The 19,374-nt window shown below is 31.8% G+C and overlaps 2 protein-coding genes across 2 annotated transcripts; both read right to left on the reverse strand.

Annotated features, from left to right (window-relative positions):
* Nucleotides 1–1,988: 1,988 nt before the first annotated feature.
* LOC132726193 (multiple epidermal growth factor-like domains protein 10) lies at nucleotides 1,989–7,143 on the reverse strand. Its single transcript, XM_060711464.1, has 5 exons — nucleotides 7,040–7,143; nucleotides 5,144–5,215; nucleotides 3,031–4,437; nucleotides 2,603–2,729; nucleotides 1,989–2,286 (listed from the first exon to the last, which is right to left on the reverse strand). Exons 2-5 carry the CDS (start codon nucleotides 5,196–5,198, stop codon nucleotides 2,007–2,009), a joined length of 1,869 nt encoding a protein of 622 aa, XP_060567447.1. The 5' UTR covers nucleotides 5,199–5,215; nucleotides 7,040–7,143; the 3' UTR covers nucleotides 1,989–2,006.
* Nucleotides 7,144–9,956: 2,813 nt separating this feature from the next.
* On the reverse strand, nucleotides 9,957–19,252 carry LOC132726190 (multiple epidermal growth factor-like domains protein 10). The gene is made up of 6 exons (XM_060711461.1): nucleotides 19,174–19,252; nucleotides 15,878–15,943; nucleotides 14,121–14,870; nucleotides 13,707–13,827; nucleotides 13,426–13,514; nucleotides 9,957–12,928 (listed from the first exon to the last, which is right to left on the reverse strand). Exons 2-6 carry the CDS (start codon nucleotides 15,936–15,938, stop codon nucleotides 12,348–12,350), a joined length of 1,602 nt encoding a protein of 533 aa, XP_060567444.1. The 5' UTR covers nucleotides 15,939–15,943; nucleotides 19,174–19,252; the 3' UTR covers nucleotides 9,957–12,347.
* Nucleotides 19,253–19,374: the final 122 nt, after the last annotated feature.

A 19,374-nucleotide genomic window follows, 5' to 3' on the forward strand; every position in this document is an offset into this window, starting at 1 on the left:
CTTATCTGAAGATCATCCACGTGATAGCCTCAGAAAATACAGAAAATCTCACACAGCCCATGCTGAAAGGCTTTTTTTTTCCTCTCGACAAAACTTATCATAAGTTCACCCAATTTGATAGCATCGGGGGGCAACAATTAAGCTCACAAAACACACGGTAATATATAGGCTTTTAAACGGGTTCTTATCTTAAATTCGCCTACTATGATAACTTCAATTCTTCAATCATTACGTTATCTTTTAAAGACATCAAAACAGGTACTCGAAGTCAAAGTTGTATTGTATTTTGCTGTACAAACATAATATATATATATATATATATATATATATATATATATATATATATATATATAAATATATATTGCAAACACAGTTCATAAATATACTAAATGAAAGCACTGCATTGGATAAATAGTATACTAGTACATACGAGTAGCAAAGCATATGTTCAGTTTAAGTCCTTATAAGTATATCGAAAAATTAAAACCAAATCAAATAATTTTTTGTTGATAATCGTTCATTTCTTCAATTATATGCATCCCTAAGACATTTGCTTAAATAATAATAGTAACGTTTTTATACAAACAAAATATATATGGTTAAAATCAACAGCTATAATCAACAGCTTAAAATTGAAATTGAAATCATCAGGATAATGCGTGTAATAATTTGTATTTACATTTATAAGCACTTAATTACATTATTCAAACTGATGAATAGCGCTATTTATACTTTTTTCCTTCCAAACATTAAACAGCTTTATAAGATACAATTTAACACGCCTGCAATAAAGTGGTAATGATAATTCTATGCTGTAATCATGCATTTGTTAATAATTCATGTAGAAAAATAATAATAACAATATTTCTAATGCTTACTAAGAAATAAGTGTTAAAAAGTTCAAATGAAAATTGTGACAAACATTTTCCTATATTAGTGTTTGTATATTACCTTGTTTATCACTGATTTATGATTTGATTTCCAGATGGTGAAAATAAAACATGTATCGGCTGTAAAATGTTACTAGCAATGACTAAGATAACTTTCAAATCATGACATAGTATGCTCCCTAAAATCTTCACCTACGTTGAACGTTTTTGATATATTTTTTTTTATTTTATTATTCATAAAATTAACATTCTAACATACATTACATAAAAAAGTGTAAGTATATCACAGAATGTGTACTCATACAAAATATTTAAACTTTAAAGTACAACTTAACGTATGGAATTCGACTAACAGGTAGTTATTATATAGCAATAATGATCAATACTTTGAATTTGAAATTTGTATACAGCGTAATTTTGCTGAATATGTAGACTTTATTGTGATTAAAACACGTAAAGTAGTAATGATAGTTTATCATGTAAATACTACATAAATTGTCAATGATTAGTGACTGTCTAATTCACAAAAATCATAGTCATTGTTTACTGGCCTCATTTTCTGATCGCTTTTAGTATCAAATAATGTATTTTCATGTTTATCCCCATTGTGGCAATTAAATACAGCATAATCGTTGCTTGGACGAGGCATAGTTTTGTGTTTCCCTGCTTCTGCAGAGTCGTAAACATCATCTGGTTGTGCCAGGTTTGATTTGCCGAAACCTTTACTGTTGTCAGATCTTACGCTTAGTACGGCATAGTCATTATTACTATTATTTAAAGGTTGTTTGTTCTTTTTGTTGTCATGCGTTGTATCATATACTTCCTCGATGCATTCATTTTTGTTCCCACTCGACTTCGCTTTATTTACCACAGCATAATCATTGTTGCCACTTAACGGTTTGTTATATTTGTTATCGTGTGCATTATCACAAACCTCAAAACTCTTGTTTTTCTCATTGGCAGATGTTCCTATGTTAACCGCAGTATAGCCATTGTCAATAGCAGATATTTTTTGATCACCGTCATATTCTTTCCCGGCATCACCAACAGCTTTCTGTTTGGGTTTGAAAGGCTTGGCGTACATAACACCTGGAATAAACGATATTTAATGGAGCATTACGCATGTATATAACACAAAGATACAGGACAAGTGAGCAAATTATCAATATAAAAATGTTTCTTCAAACAGGAAATGCCGCTCCACAGTCTTTGTATTGTTTTCATCAGTAAAAACTGGAGTTCTGTACCTTGCCAGATGTTATGTCCCAAAGAATAATTATAAAATGTAAAACATAAAATGTCTAACAAACCTGGTTCGTCAGTTTGGTTCGGAATATTTTTCATATCAAGTACATAATCGTTTTCTTCACATTTTGTATTGGAAGATAAATTTTGTCTGAAAGTAAAAAGTAAAGTCTACTTAATATTTGAATATAAACATATCCTTTTTTACACTGAACGCGGAACTTTTGTCCCTTAAACTTGTCGTGATAATCTGCACCAGAATTTTATTTTCATATTTCAGATAAATATTGTTATCTTGACTCGCGTTACATTTTGCTTATATCTTACCGTTAGTCTTAATACGAAAAAAACATGTTCTTTGTCAAAATTCAAAACTTTCGATGAAAATTAATAAACGTAATAAAGATATATATAGACCTCAATTTCGAAAATAAATATACTTTAACCAATCCAAACGTAGTGAGTACCTTCGATTTCGTTTTATAAGACAAATTACTAGGATCAACAGCAAGACTATAACAACAACACCAGCACCGGCAGATCCTGCAAAAACCACAAGTGGTTTCTTTTCTTCCAAATCGGCACCTTTAATAGCTAAAAAATAAATAACAAACATTCAAATGGATTGCTTTCATATGAGGTTTGATCTGTAAAAATGAAAAAAAAATTGGTACAGTCATGCAAGGATTCTTTAAAAGTAATAGGACTGCTGCTTTATTGTTAACATCTTTATAAATTGACGCACACACTTTTACAAGAGACACATATAGAAACGTCTCCTCTTTTAACTGTGAACAAATCAAATGATGTTATTGGAAAAAAATAGTAACTTTTTACTGTGAAAACATGACATTACAGGTTGGAAGGATAAAATATATTTAATATCTACATTTACCCAGAACACATTCCAGTCCTTCATATCCGTCAACACAGCCATGAATGCATGCTGCTGTAACCTTATTGCAAGTTGCATTGACACATTGACTGCTGCATTTTTTATCACATTTTTCGCCATAGAATCCGTCTTTGCATCCATACAAACAATGTCCCGTTTCCCAGTCGCAGCTTTTATTGTTGCAAGCTTTATTACAATTGTTTTCACAATGTTCGCCGTAATTTGTCATTGATTTACATCCATGTAGACATTTCCCTGTATCCCGTGTACAAACTCGGCCATTGTCGGTATTATTGCAATTTGCGCTACAGATTTGTAAGCAATTATGTGAGAATGCATTATGATTGCATTTCAAGCATGTCCCGTTGGTTTTGTCACAAACTTCACAGTTTCTTGCGCACTCAGTGTTACACTTAACCCCCCATTTTCCTCGAACGCATCCTTTTGTACATAACCCTGCTTCATCGCATACCATGTCTGTACAGTTTCTTGAACAAACTGTACATATACTATAGTTATATCCAAAAGGTATAACCAGGTAATGGGTACTGTCACATTCTGTGCAGCTTTGATAACTACCTGATTCATTTGTGCTACATACTTGGCAATGTGGGTCTATTTCATGACACGATTTGGAACAATTAAGTCCATAAGTTCCATTTCTACATAAGTCACAATATTCTCCGACAAATCCCGGTTTACACTCAAAACATCGACCATCAGTACGTGAACAATTTCCATAACAACCAGATGGACAAGCATGTGTACATATTTCACCGTAAAAGCCGGTCTTACATTCGGTACAGTTTGTCGCCGAAACACAAGCAGAACAATTCTCCGTGCAATTTAAATCACAATGGTTAACATATATACCAGGTGAGCATGTGTCACATTTATCACCAATATAACCAGATTTACATCCGTTCATGCAATGCCCTGTTCCTTTATTACATGTTCCATCGACACAACCAACTGAACATCTATACTGACAATATGATCCGTAAAACACCGTGTTTATACACCATGAACATTTTGTGGCTGTACAAGTGCCACAGTTACTAGGACATGCTTCATTACATTCATCACCATACTTTAAACCTACACAAGTATCACATCTACCTTTGGTAAAGTATGACGATTTACAGGTACATTCACCTGATAAAAGCGAACATGTATTGTTTGCACAACCTTTTCCACATTGCAAATTACATTTGTCAGTGTAATAACCTGGTTTACATTCTGTACATTGATAACCATTGAAACAAGTTTTACAATTTTCTAGACACTCCTCTGTACATTTTGGGCCATGATAACCGTCGATACAACCATCACGACAATTCTTGTTTGATACACAAGTAAAGCTTCCTTTACAACATGCACATTCTGCACATGCCTGTATCGATAATCCTAGAAAATAAATATAAAATTAAGATCAACATGTTTCAATATGCTTGTTATTGATAACAACATTATTTATAAAGCTATTCATCTTATCTTATTAAAGCTGTGTCACCTTTTACATAATATAATGCTCTGGACAAGAATTAATGTTTCCTTCATCAAAACAGACTTAACGAAAGAGCATGCCTACAGAGTCAGTTTGGCTTTAACCGGAGATAAAAAAGGTGATATATTTTTGCATTATATGAATTATTTTGAAAACATAAACCAATTTCGCCTTAATTTTTATGCATAATTGACAACGTTTCTTACGTGTGCGTCTTATCTGTGTCCATCTTTAAAAGGGAAACCACTCGGGTATAATAGCAAAGAAGCACCATAAAATTTGAATTTTCTAACGTAGTTCAACTAGGGCAATTAAAATAGTAAGATATGCAAAAGATATCTAAGAAAAATGTTCTGAATTAATTGAAAATGCGTTTTGTGCTATTATGGCCTTATAAAAGTGAAATCCGTTGCAATGCATTTCAATTTTGAATCAGTTGTCATGTCTACAATCATTCATAACAATTTATCAATCTACAGAAGACGCATAATTCACTACATTGTATATATACGTTTAAAATATAACTTGTTGTCTGTATTGTATGAAAATATATAATACAAAGATCTTTAATTACATGAACTGTTAAACTTATTAAAAGCTACTTACCGAACTGACTAACTAATACTAAAATAAGAAGCACAGATGTTGTCAAGCCCATCATTGTATGAAACCGGTAACCTGAAATATAGATTTTTTTATATTGGTTTAAAATAAAAGGTAATTGTACAGGATACAGATATATATGAAGTTTACTTATGAATTTGTTTAAAAGTAAATTTATTCAATAACAGTAAAATCATCAACTTCTTCAAAATGCCAATGGAAACTTAAATGAGTAAATACGAGCAACGTAAGAAAAGATCGTGACAACATTTTGGTCACTCACATATCAAGTGCGAATATGGTGCATAAACTGGAAAAATATAAACATTGATTTAAAGAGGAAAATCTGTAACAAGCATGCAGATCTAATATGCCTCTCTTTATTATCACATCGTTGATGTTATCACATCGTTGATGTATTCAATTATCTAGTTGTATATCTAATATCCGTTGCTAAACAATTTTATGAATAGTTTAAATTAATGATATCACGATGTGTAATTATGCACCAATTTTATGGTACATTGTGTAAATCGGCTTGCAGCTGTATTATAACAAAAATACTCCTGTAATTATATCTCTATAAAATATTTAAACACCTGTAAACTTTTTATCTTAAAATAAGTCAGGGACAAAACATTACTTGCATCAAATCAAATCCAAGCACAGGTTAAGATTGTTAAATTGTTAAATTTTGAAAAGGGAGGTCATCCGAGAAAGAATCAATCAGAACAAATATATAGTTGACAAATGCAGGCTTGGTTTTGTCAATCGAAAAATTGAAATGTACAACTAAACACTTAAATATCCAACAATGCATACTTGCAAACGAGAGATATGTGATAGCTGTGTCGGAAGTTTTAAATGTTTATCATACAAAATCATCTTTACTAAAGAAAGGAGGACTCACTGAAAATATTGCTCAAGCAGTTATTGAATATACGTATAAAACAACAGAAAATTAGTAATATTTTCATATGAAAGATAGCCTAATTAGCTTAAAATGCTTTAAAAAAAGACTTGAAAACTTATTAACTAGATATAGGAGAACAAAACTGAAAATATTGCTCAAGCAGAAAATGAGTATTAAATATAAAAAAGAGTAAATTGGAAATAATATTTACTGAATCGAAATAGCTTGATTCGCTTTAATGATTAAAAAAGGATTGAAATAGCCAAAGAACGTCTCAATATTAAGGAGTAAGTAAAATGACCCCCTTATATATTCTATATGCCTGTTTAAATTACTACATAGTTTGTAATGGGTTTTGTCAAGTTAATGATATACTAGTAGTTCATATTGATATTTTGTCTACTTTGCCTACTATACTGTTAAAAATACGCATTTTCAACTTTAGACTTTTTTAAGACCTTACTTTTTATTCATAAGAAATAAAATTTTTTCTTCTTATCATTGGAATTCTAGTTTGAAAAGCAGACGTTTCCTTGGAGTAAACCGCTTTTATTTATTGGAACCAACTATCATCGAAGAAGCTATGCTTATTTGTTATCTTAGGGTGTATAATAAGAGATTAAACTCTTTAAGATCTATTTTATATATCATATAACCCTTCAATTCTTTATAGAAACAGAGTTTTTTAAGGGGGGTCAGTATACTCTTCCGAACAATATTATTTTATACGCACTCTATAAACATATCGTGTTTATTTGATCAAAATACAAACAAAGGGCACAACCATCTATTTTAAATACTTTAAATGACCCACATTCAACACGTGTTCAATATAATGTCAAAAAGTTGAAAAAGCAAATTTCATAAAATATGATAAAAGATTGCTAACTAATACTTTAGCATGAATTATAAATATTTTAGAAAATTATGTATTATTAGTATTATCTAACATAAATCTTAAATATAAACACTTTAACATAAAATACCTCTTTAATTATTGGATATCCAAGTCCCCTCCACTTCTAAATTGTATCTGTAGTAAACTACCACTGTAATGAATAGTTTGAAAGGCAAAAAATACTTCCTTGTTAATTCAAGCACGGAGCGTAATTTCAAATTTCATATTTTACCATATTGTACCACTGTCAATTCATAATTACACTAACAAACAAAATCAGATAACGTTACAGCAACACGAAGTTAGCGGTGCGGAAAAAGCCAATAAGTAGGGGTGCGAAAAAAGCAATAAGGAAGAAGAAATTGAAAAGATAAAGGCCTTCACGAAATTATCATTTTAAATTTGATATCTTCCAATCTTCCCCTCGCAAAATCATCCAAAGTCAAAATACAAGGTTCACATTAGCATATTCATATAATGTCCTTATTTTCTCTGTATTTAATTATTATGTAGCATCAAGATAAAATACCAGTATGTGCATTATTTCACGCATTGACGAACACCTACGTATATAAACACTGTTCTTTTTAAGCTGACGAGATGTTTACTTCCCGTTCGGTTAACTTAATTCGTGTAGCGTTGAAGTGAAAAGCAGGAGACCCGGGTTCGATTCCCAAACGATGCATTATCTTTGGTTGTGATTGACGAAGTCTTCTTTACGTTATTTTGCTCTGTACCTGTCACGGGTTCACTCGTCGGTGGAGCTTTTAATGTCCAAACTGATAAGATTGTCAGTGAAAACAATATTTCATTTATAATTGATGAACATGCATGGGTCCTTTGGAAGGGATTGGCTGTGGAATAACTTACACACCTCCTCTATTGTTTGTGACAGGTCTATATTTTTCGGATAGACCTGTTTAAACAAAAGAAAGCCCGTTATGAGGTCTTTCTTTTGCACGTGCACAGGTATGTTCCAGTCAGACAGACCGGTCATGAAATACACGTGAAAAAATAGACCTGCCAATGCGCAGACAAAGAAAACACGAAATGCAATCAAAAATTAAAAATTGAAATAAAATATCAATGATTGTCATAATGTTCCTGTCTTACAAAGTCGTGATACATTTTTTAAACAAGATAATGTTTATTGAATGCACTAAGCAGTTATTTTCAGGTGAGGGCCCCCGATAATGTTGTTATAACTTTTGGCCCAACCCTTTTGTATTTTTACATTAATGTATTTAAGTATAATTGTGAAAATTTATGTATGTATATATATACAATAAAATATGTTTAAACTAAACAATTATTCCAGCATCCCTATATCAAATCTTTGAATAAAAATAATGGATAGCATATCAAAGTTAATAAAGGGCCGAAATGTCTTGAAGGTATCTTAACAAATGCGAATGCGAGTACTTAATAAGTCAATGTTTATATTTGTTTTTCAATTTGGTTTTACGTCACACGGACACACTATATGTCATATGGCGACGTTCCAGCTTTACTGGCGGAGGAAGACCTCAGGTGCCCTTCCGTACATTATTTTAGGCACGAACGGGCACCTGAGTAAAACAACCGACGTTCCGTAAGCTAGCTGGATAACTTCCTTACATGAAAGAATCTAAAGTCCCTTTCGGGATTCTAACCGACAGCGGTGAGGGGCAAGTGGTTTAAAGTCAACGAACTTAACAACTCGGCCACGGACACCCCTTAAAGCCATTGTAAACAATCGTTTGCAATTTATCGATTTTATTCTTGTCAATTAATTTACGATTTCATTTTTTTACATTTATGACTCTCTCCATATTATCAAGATATTTCTTAAAGATCCTGTAACACAATTTTTATTATGGTTTTAAATCATAAATATGATGCTCAAATTAAGATTTATCAATATTGTAGGCATTATTTATAAAGACATTACCGAATTTAACATTTCATATAAATAAGGGAGGTAATAAAAAATCTATTTTTTATAAGTCAAATTTTACATTTATTTTAATGATAACATAAAATATGCATAATTATTTTTAGTACATATTTTATATATTCTTTGCTGTTTTAAAATTATTTTATTTGCATAACTATGTACATATACATGTATATAATTTCACTTAGTGTGGTTTACAACTTTGATCACACCTTTCAGTATCTTTAAGCAAAACTTACATTTCCAGCATATCAACTGAATACTTTGTGTTCTAGTAATTTCATTTATCTTGATGTTAATTTTAATCTTTAATTATGATTTTAAATAGAGCAATACATTGCATTATCTTTAGCACTGATTCCTGTAGCAAAGGTACCCTTACAGGTTCTATATTGCGGGCATTTCAAGTTGGTGGTATTGTTGCAGTTGCAGCTTTGTTTGCCTTTATCAAATGGAGGCGGGTGTTTGTAGTATTCAAGTAAATCGTCTCTTTATGTAAATGTTTGACTTGATGGATTCTGTTGCATTTCTGATTAAAATTTTGAAAAAACCGGTACATTTCTGATATTTGTAGTAATAAACAATATTACCATTTTCAGTATTGTTTACGAATGATTTTTTCTTTTATTATTTCTAGGTTTGGAAGTAAACAAACAGAAAACACTACAGCTTCTGGTAAATATCATTCCAATAGAAGTACAAAAAGACTTATCGTTGCCACATTGTTTGCTATATATTCATATTCAAATAAAAACAGAATCCCAGGAAGATAATTGAGACATAATTTTCTATTGTTATATATATACAATTAAGAACTATTCCATGAGATAGCATCATTAACGTCGTGCTTCTATATAAGTTAGTCAAATGTAATATTAGTTTAATTGCTACTGTACATTCGGTTGGGTACATAGAAATAATGCCATTCATGTGTCTTTCATGAATTTATTGCGTGCTTATGACGACGTAATATGACTAATAAAACTCAGAATTCTTTATATTTAATACAGATATCACACGTGAATACGGCTCTCCTGTTGCATATGGAGAATTTAATTCGCGTACAGTCAGATTACTACAAACCAGCAGATACCACCACCAGAAGCTATTTATGTTAACACTAGATTATAATTAACTTCTAATATTGACAATGATGTTTGTGACAAAAGAAGATGTTTTAATGTTTGACGTATCTAGTTTACCATTGAACAATAGAGATGCCTTTTTTCGTAAAAAACTTGCGGCATTTATGTCCTTAAGCAACTGATGGGGTGTGATTAAAAAAATCATTCTTAAATATATACTACTCAAAATTGTCTAAGGATCACTTTCTTTTTCTACAGTGGGTTACTTTTGTGTATTTGTAATAAATGTGAAAATTGATTAAAGGGAATTAAATATAGTTAGTAAGTAATTGATTTTTATGAAAATAGTCAGTGGAAGTGTTCTTTGACGTGTACCTGTTGCGGAAAGAGTATGCTGGACGAAAATCATCAACATTTTGGAGATCTCATAGTGCAATGAAAACAAATCTTGCAAATCAGGAAAGGATTGGCGTAGGGTGTTTAATACCGAGTACGGTGTCCGCGGGCATTAGTAACGACTTGGCATCGCCGCCGCATGCTGCTGATGAGCCTGCGCACCTTGTGATGAGGAATCTGGGCCCATTTCTCTATGATTGCATGTCTTAGCTTCTGAATTGTTGTTGGTTTGACGTGGTGTGAAGAAATGGCTTTCTGCAGCATATCCGAAGCATGCTCAATTGGATTTATATCCGGGGACCGCGCTGGCCAATCCATGCGGACTATAGTTGCCTCTTCAAGATATCGGTTTGTGATGTGGGCTCTGTGTGCACGGGCGTTGTCATCCATAAAATAAAATGAGCACCGATTGCGCCAGCGTTCGTGCGTACATGGACGTCTAAGATTACATTGACGTACCTTACTGTCGTCAGTGTACCGTTTTCAATGATGTGTAGGTCCGTTTTCCCCTGAGCTCTTATTCCCGCCCACACCATGACTAGACGCCTGACAAAACGGTCGTGTTTTGCAACGCATGCTGGAGCTTAGCGTTCATTTGGTCGTCTTCAAACCCTAGCCCGTCTCTCCGTGAAGTCCACACAAAACCTTGACTCATCAGTAGAGAGGGCCGGAATCCAATCATTAACTGTCCATGTGACATGAGTCTGCGCCCATTTGAAAACGCTCTTGAATATGGCGTTGTGTCAAAGGAGTGCGAATTGCTGGCCTCCGTTATCTCACCCAGCACCAATGAACCTGTTTCTAACATTTTACGTGCTTACACGTAAACCAGTTGCATTTTTGAAGTCGTATTGTAAGGTCGTACCGTTTGAGAACCGTTGGCGCCTGGCCTGAAGGACAATACATCGGTCATGGGCTTGAGTCGTTAAACGATTCCGACCTCCGGCGTGGCCCTGCAAGACATTTCCAGTCATTTGGAATCGGTTCTACATCCTGGAGACAACGCTCAGGGATACCCCAAGAACATGGGCAACGTGCCTTTGTGAACGGCCAGCCTCCAACATTCCAATACCCCTATTCATCTTATCTTCACTTACACGACGTCTAACCTCTCAATTTGCCATAGTTTGTTAATTTCGAAGACAGTTTACGATTAAAACGTATTGCTGCTTGTACACGTTTAAGTGAAGCACATGGCCATTAAACACCAAATTCCCATTGATATGCTTTTCCACGTGCTTAACGTGCAAGGTGTAAATGTCAAATCGATAACTTAAGTACACGATTATGAGGTCTACATACAGGTGTATCGTTAGCAGAAATATTATTTTAATATGATAATAGGACTGAAATATGCAATTCTTAAGCGAATGTTGAGTTTTATATGTACATTTGTATATTGTATATTAAATTATTAACAACATTACTAATTTATTCTCACAAGAATTTATACAAAATGACACATTATTGGACAAACGCAAACATGTTCATTAAAATGTTATATGCGTATAACCTCGAAAATAATTTAATATAATTTAATAAAAGACATATTTTTATTAACAAACCGAAACTTAAATTAAACATAATTTCTTGATGATCATTATTAAGTTTCTTTTGATATTGTCTTTTTGTTACTTTGAGCATATCAGTCTTATTGTGTGTACCTAAATAATTGTATAAAACATTGCATTACTGATTTGCTGTGTTTTTCGCAATTTGCATATTTAAAAATAATTTTATTTCACTATATAAAGTATAGATCTCCATCATTGATTTATTCCTGGATGTTTCGAATTATTCACAATTTATATATTAAGTATTGGTCCTGTTACAAAAAATGTACGTTTTATAATCAATATATATATACATCATTTTCATCAACGCATATAAGTAAGCAATATTTAGATTAATGTAGCCTCAGAACATTTTGATTCGTGTGTCGGTAAAGTGATCGTACTTCATACTGCATTTGTCAATGGTTATTCGCTTTCAAAGTCATAGACATTGTTTACTGGCCGCATTTTCTTTTCTTCAATTTTTGTGTCGTTTAATGTACTTGTTTTGACAGCTTCATGTTTATCACCATTGTTGCGCTTAAATACATCATAATCATCGCTTTGACGAAGCATAGTTTTGTGTTTCCCTCCTTCAGTAGTGTCATATAAATCATGTCCTTCAGCGTCTACTGGTCCCTTTGTTTTCCCAACTCCTACAGCGTTGTCAGATATTACGCTGAGAACAGCGTAATCATTATTACTATTTAAATATTTTTTGTTTGTTTTGTTTTCATGTGTTGTATCATACATTTCGTCGATGCAATCGTGTTTCTTACCAGCCGACTTACCTTTGTTAACCACAGCATAATCATTGTTGCATTTGTTATCGAGTTCAATATCAGATACTTCAAAACTCTTATTGGCAGATGCTCCTATGTTAACCAAAGTATACCCTTTGTCAATGTCAGATATTGTTTTATCATCGCCAAATGCAGTGTCATATTCCTTTCCCGCACCATCACCAGATTGCTGTTCTCTTTTGTGAAGCTCGGCGTAAGTAGCATCTGAAATAAACGAACCTAGAAAATATAACAATTACAGCTGTAAAATATGTGACAGATTCGCTGTCATAAATCGTTTCACAAAACAAGTAATGATGCATTCATTTAATCTGTCTTATTTTCAGATTTACTTATATTTTGAGTCATAGAGCAGTTCGCCAGTCCTTCCGTTTCACCTTCTTTTCCGAATTAATTTTATGTTGCGAATGAGATTTAATCAGTAAATGTATATAAAGCGTTATGTCAGGGCTATTCATCTAAAAAGCATGGTATTGCCATTTCAGTTCCCAGACACACTAGTTCAGTTTCCTAACGGTTAAACTATATTTGATTTCCGACCCCGACCGTTGGCCACTGTGTATCTAATTGAAAGATGAGTCGTCATGCAGTTCTTTTACTGTTGCAAAACCTAAAGGAAAATTATTTATACATGTAAATATATAGTCTCTTGGAACTACGTTAATAATAAAAGAATTTGTTAGATATTAACGTTAACATACCAAATTCGTCTGTCTTACACTCTTTAGAAATATCTTGCATGCCCTGTACATAATCATTTTCCTCACTTTGTCTCGATGTCATCTGTTGTCTGTAATATAATAAAATGTTATGAATAAGTAAAAACGAATATGTTTTAATCTAATACTGGTTTCGATTACGTTTAAGATCCTGAAAAAATGTTTTGACAGGAAAATTAATCATAAACAACTTAATGTGCGATAAAACACTTACTTATCGAATAATAAAGTTAAATCGAGTAGTGAAATAAATAAAAGTGTACCTTTTATTACGTTTTACAAAACAAATTACTATAATCACAAGCAAGATGATTACAGCAACACCAGCAACAGCAGATGGTGTGATTATCACGAATAATTTGTTTTCTGCCGATGTTATGATAGCTAAAAGGAAATAATAAACATTCAGACACATTTGACTGTTTAATTATGATAAATTATAGCACACAATCATGTTTAAAAAAAGAGAGAACATTAATCCCTTAAGTAATTGCTTCGGAATCATGGTAAACTTTCTTCAAGTATTAAAATTGGGATTTTTAAAACTTATCATATAAACAAAATGAGAACATATAAAACATGATTATAATGTATTCTGTATCCTGAAAGTATATTTCTGTGTAGCTATGAATTTGTCAAATATCGAGTATAAGGATCTGAATTAAAATGATATTTACATGATTTGTTGCACAGTTTTCCGAAAAATCCCTGTTTACAAGCTAAGCATCGACCATCAGTTAATGAACATGTTCCGTTACAGCCAGATGGGCACATATGTTTACAAGTAAATCCATAAAATCCACTGTTACACTGTGTACAGTTTGACTTAGAGGTACAAACAGAACAATTTACTGGGCAATTGAAATCGCAATACTGTCCGTATAATCCAGGTGAGCAATTATCGCATTTATCTCCGATATACTTTGGCTCGCATCCGCGGATACAATATCCATTTTCTTTCTTGCATGTACCATTCAGGCAACCGTATGAACATCTGTATTGACAATATTCTCCGTAATATAAGTACTGTTTACAAACTGAACAGTGTTTGTCTGATGTGCAGGATACACAGTTTCTTGGACAAGTGTTGTTACAATCATCACCATACATAGTTCCTAAACAAACATGGCATTTGCCATGTTTAAAATTACTCGATGTACAAGTACACTCCCCTGATGATAATGAACAAGTATTGTCTAGACACCCCTTTCCACATTGTAGAGTACATTTGTTAGCGTAATAACCACGTTTACATTCCTTGCAGCCAATATCATTAACACAAGTTTGACAATTTTCCAGGCAGGGCTCGGTACATTTCGCACCGAAATAGCCAGCTATACATCCTTCTGTACAATTCTGTTCTGAATCACAAGCACTTGCTCCACCCTTACAACATGTACATTCTTGACATGCCTGCTTTGATAATTCTAGAAAATCAATTTTGATGATTTTATTCTAAAACATAATTTGTCATAATTGTTCAAAAATAGCTTAAGATATATAGAAAGGGTCAAGTGTTTTTTATCATGACATGAATTATGCACACAATTGTGAACTTTGCACAAACAGATATTGTTAATAACGTCAATATATATTGTATCACGATGATATTCATTTTACAAAAAGAACTACTAGTAATACTGGTTGGAGAGATAATTTCGACACATAGATAACCCCCACACTTGGTTTTATCTTTTTGTCAACAAACAAGCACATGGCCACCTAGTAATAAAGGAGAAGGACGGATTATGATGAGATTTTTAAATGTTTTTAACTTTAAAATGTGTTTATGTTGACCACAACCTTTTGTCACAAAAACTGCCACAAAACGTTCTATTTACTTCACTTCAAGACGGTACTTAGAATTGTCTTGAAAACAGGCTACTGACTTTGGAAAATGTCTTTAAATGTTAAATTATCAATAAGGCAAAGATAAAGCATATAAAATGTAAAACAGTTTTTACTTTCAAATTAAAGTGTCGACTTTATCTACTGTCCAGTGTTAACAAGACCATGTTTATGTATCCTTATTCAGGACCTTAAGGAAGTACCAGTTTCCATTTCATTAAAGAAAAAAAAATTGCATATTATGATTATAAATGTTTGAACCGAACTTTGTTTAGGAGGTTAAAAAATTAAATTATACACAAAAATAAAAAAGTTATTGAAAACGACTAGTGATTTTCCGTCGGAGTTATCTCTCCAACCAGTATATATAACATTTAAATGCTATTGATTTTTTATCGTACTTGAAAAGAATAATTATTTGCTTTCATTTTCTAAACATTCATAATTCCCTGAATTTGAAATATGTTTATAAGTATATATGTATGTACTAATTAATACAATTTATAACTACTTGTTGATACTTGATTCTTTGTTTATTAATGCTTTTTCTTTACAATAAAATAATTGTAATTCTAATGTGACTTACCAAACTGCCAGACTAATATAAGAATTACTGCAATTGATATCCCCATGATTGTGTCATGCATGTACTCTAAAATAAAATGTACGACTTTCGCTCAGTTAATAAAAATGTGAAGATATATAACACATGGTTAACTTCTTCATAGGAAAACATAGGTAAATCGAGACATTTTACAATTATCGTGATACTAATTGTAACGATTAAAATTTGATAAAATAAAAAAGAATTTTGAACATTATCAACAGAAAACAAAAAGTTGATATAACGAGTTACTGTTGAATAAACAGAACATAATTTGAGTACATTCGTATTAATTATGTAATGACATTTAAAGATTAATTTTCAGTTAATCATATCAATTTATCTTTCAAAACATGAAGACGGATTTCAAATGACTGCCCACGTCGTCAATGTGCAAGTAGTAAAGGTTGCAAAATACAAAGTATACAAAATATTTAACTTTTATAAATTATCTTCATCAGTACCCAGAATGGAAACGTAAACTACAACAAATTAATCAAACGTTAACGCCTGAAAAAATAAGCAATTTCGATATCATAGAAAAAACACGTTTAATATCAGTAAAAATTTAACACAGATTCAAAAGCAAATGAGTCTGTGTACAAATCAAAAATAAAATGAGAAGATTGATTTCCACAAAAAGAATTTCACTGGCAAAATATTTACGGAAGAACTTTCAATATATATATTTATATATAGGAACATTACAACAAACAAGTACCTACTTCAATGTTTATCAACCGAATCTAGTCTCTGTGAATTTTGCTGTATTTATATTGAAAGTAAAGAGGATCTATTTTGGAACTGCCAAACGTTACGAATATTTTGAAGAGGGGGTGGAACTATATACGCTTTCTTTCGTTCTAATCCCTTTCAATTTGACGTAACAATTATATAATGTAATTTATGTAAAATATTGAAATAAATATGTTTAAACTAAATATTTTGGAATAATCTTATATTCAAATGGCTATATGAAATAGCAACACATGTAAAGTAGTGTGACAATTTTAGATCTTGCTGTCTTGCTAAAGAAAAGAAAACATCATATATTTTCCTCATTTCAAAATATTACATTTATACCAGTAAATTAATGAAAAAACTCCAGACATTAGTATCTTCAAAAGGAAATCTTTAAACAGATTAAAAATGAAGTCTTTTTGCATTACAAAATGATACATTAGAAGACTTTGAAAATTGCTGGATAATCTAACTGAATTAATTGCTATCTAAAACAGTACATTCAGAGCGAAATTCTACCAAATCATTTTTGTCACGCATTTTGTCAGGCAACATATTTTGCCCGTAGTTATATAAATGAATGCACCGCTTATTTTTTTTAAAATTCTATATCTTCTAAAATACCTGACTTAAACTTCATAAATATATTAAGTTTTTAATTATCGACGTATCAATGTAAATGCTATAATTATCATATTTATATTCTTTTCATATTTGTATTCTTTTATTTAAAAAATAAGCTTTAAATGCGGTTAAAAACATCATTTCAAAACATGAATACGGATTTCCATTGACTGCCCTCGTTGTCCCATTCAGATCCCATACACGTTTCTCTATGTGAGTTATTTTAAATATGTTTTGTCTTTGTCATTTTTCAGTTGGATGTCGGATGTCAAAAACAATTTGAAAAAAATAAAGGCTTTTAGTAAAATAGAGAAAATAAGAATCCCTAAGACAACAAAAATGAAAATGTTGCAGGCTCGGTTTGATTGAGCCTGTTCATGGACGGTACTGACAAGTGCAAACTACCGTCCATGCCCCCTAGCGCCGGCTTGAGCGGAATTCAACATTTAACATGAACTGGTATAATTTTGATTTTTGAAACAACCGCAGTTGTGTTCATATGGCAGTTATCATGGAACTTTCAATGTGTCACGTAAGTGCCATTCCATGAAAAGCGGCTTAAGTTCCCGGTGTAAAATATGAGTGTACCCAAAACGAGAAAAAATGGGCGGAAAAAATGAAATGGAATTTTGAAAGGGGATCAGAGGTTATGAAGTCTGCATATCACAGAAAAGACGTCAAAAGACAAAGTTAAAAAGCAGGCAACATATTTTGCCCGTAATTATATTAATGAATGCACCGCTTAATTTTTTAAAATATCCTATATCTTCTAAAATACCTGACTTTAACTTCATAAATACATTTAACTTCTAATTATCTAGGTATCAATGTAAATGCTATAATTATCATGTTTATATTCTTTTCATATTTGTATTCTTTTATTTAAAAAATAAGCTTTAAATGTGGTTAAAAACCTCATTTCAAAACATATATACGGATTTCCATTGACTGCTCTCGTTGTCGATGCACACGTAGTAAAGCGAACATGAATTCAGGGACCTGATGGTTTATCTCAAAATTTTATGAGTAATTAAAATGATACAGCTTGGTGTAATTTATAACTCTTTTAATATGCTTTTAATATCATTTTATATTATGCTTCAAAACTTCCGGCTTTATCATAACAAAATATTTCGAAAGAAAGGCATTTTTGGTATTCAATCTCTATTGATTTTATTAGCGTATCTATTTTATATGTTTAAAACAGGTTTCATATTAGAAATCTTGAATAGGGCCCAAACAAAAAGGGGCCGTACAAAGTAAATAGATGTATAGATGTTGCCAGTTGCATACCTGTTTTAATGATTCTTATCAAGAGAAATAATGTTGTATGCAATCTAAACACGTAAAATACATGTAGCAAACCTGTGATGTTTAATAGCGGTGTTCGTCATTCATAAAAAGCTTTACTTAAGATAGCACGACGTTTTGAAAACATCGCTGAGGCAGAAAATGAATATACGGGATACATTTTAAAGTTCAAAAGTAATAAAAGTACCATATTAAAATAGCCCGATTCGCTTTAATAATTTAAAGAAGAATTGAAAAAACAAAGGAACGACTCCGTACAGAAGCTATATACTAATGTTTTATCCACAAATTAGAACATAGGGCACTACTTTTCTATTAAACTGATATCAGTTTACCGCGACTAACATCTTTTTTAAGAGTCTTAAGACAGTTATATACTTGTAAAACTTATAAAATACTACAATGAACTTCGAACACATTAAAGAATACATGACCAAAACGTCATTGAATTAAATGCGATGCCAAAAAGTTTAATAAAGAGCAAATTTAAAAAAGGCATATTCGAAATTTTAAATATATACAACAACTTGACTTCTTTAAAATTTTAATGTAAAATTTATAATCGAAACATTGACACTATTAAAATTGTAAAAGTCAAATACCTCTATAATGAAAACTCGATATCCAAGTGATCTTCCTTTACCAACTTCGTAATTGTATCTGAAGTAAACTTCCACTCAGATGAATGGTTTTGAAAAGCACAAAACATACTTTCTCGTTGTTATTCATTCAAAACAGAGCGTATCTTTATATTTAATCAAATAATATACAAATACATATCGAGCGTATGTTGGGACAATTTT

The sequence above is a fragment of the Ruditapes philippinarum genome, unplaced genomic scaffold, assembly GCF_026571515.1.
Source record: "Ruditapes philippinarum isolate M1 unplaced genomic scaffold, ASM2657151v2 ctg11732_1_1_1_1, whole genome shotgun sequence".
Lineage (NCBI taxonomy): Eukaryota > Metazoa > Mollusca > Bivalvia > Venerida > Veneridae > Ruditapes > Ruditapes philippinarum.

Excerpts from the sequence above, each read along its gene's own strand:
- LOC132726193 (XM_060711464.1), bottom strand. The coding sequence starts at position 5,198 with ATGATGGGCTTGACAACATCTGTGCTTCTTATTTTAGTATTAGTTAGT. Across the intron at positions 4,438-5,143 it reads AGTATTAGTTAGTCAGTTCG|GATTATCGATACAGGCATGT; the intron begins GTAAGTAGCTTT and ends TTTATTTTCTAG. Across the intron at positions 2,730-3,030 it reads AGGACTGGAATGTGTTCTGG|CTATTAAAGGTGCCGATTTG; the intron begins GTAAATGTAGAT and ends TTTATTTTTTAG.
- LOC132726190 (XM_060711461.1), bottom strand. The coding sequence starts at position 15,938 with ATGCATGACACAATCATGGGGATATCAATTGCAGTAATTCTTATATTA. Across the intron at positions 14,871-15,877 it reads TATATTAGTCTGGCAGTTTG|AATTATCAAAGCAGGCATGT; the intron begins GTAAGTCACATT and ends TTGATTTTCTAG. Across the intron at positions 13,828-14,120 it reads AAAACTGTGCAACAAATCAT|CTATCATAACATCGGCAGAA; the intron begins GTAAATATCATT and ends ATTTCCTTTTAG.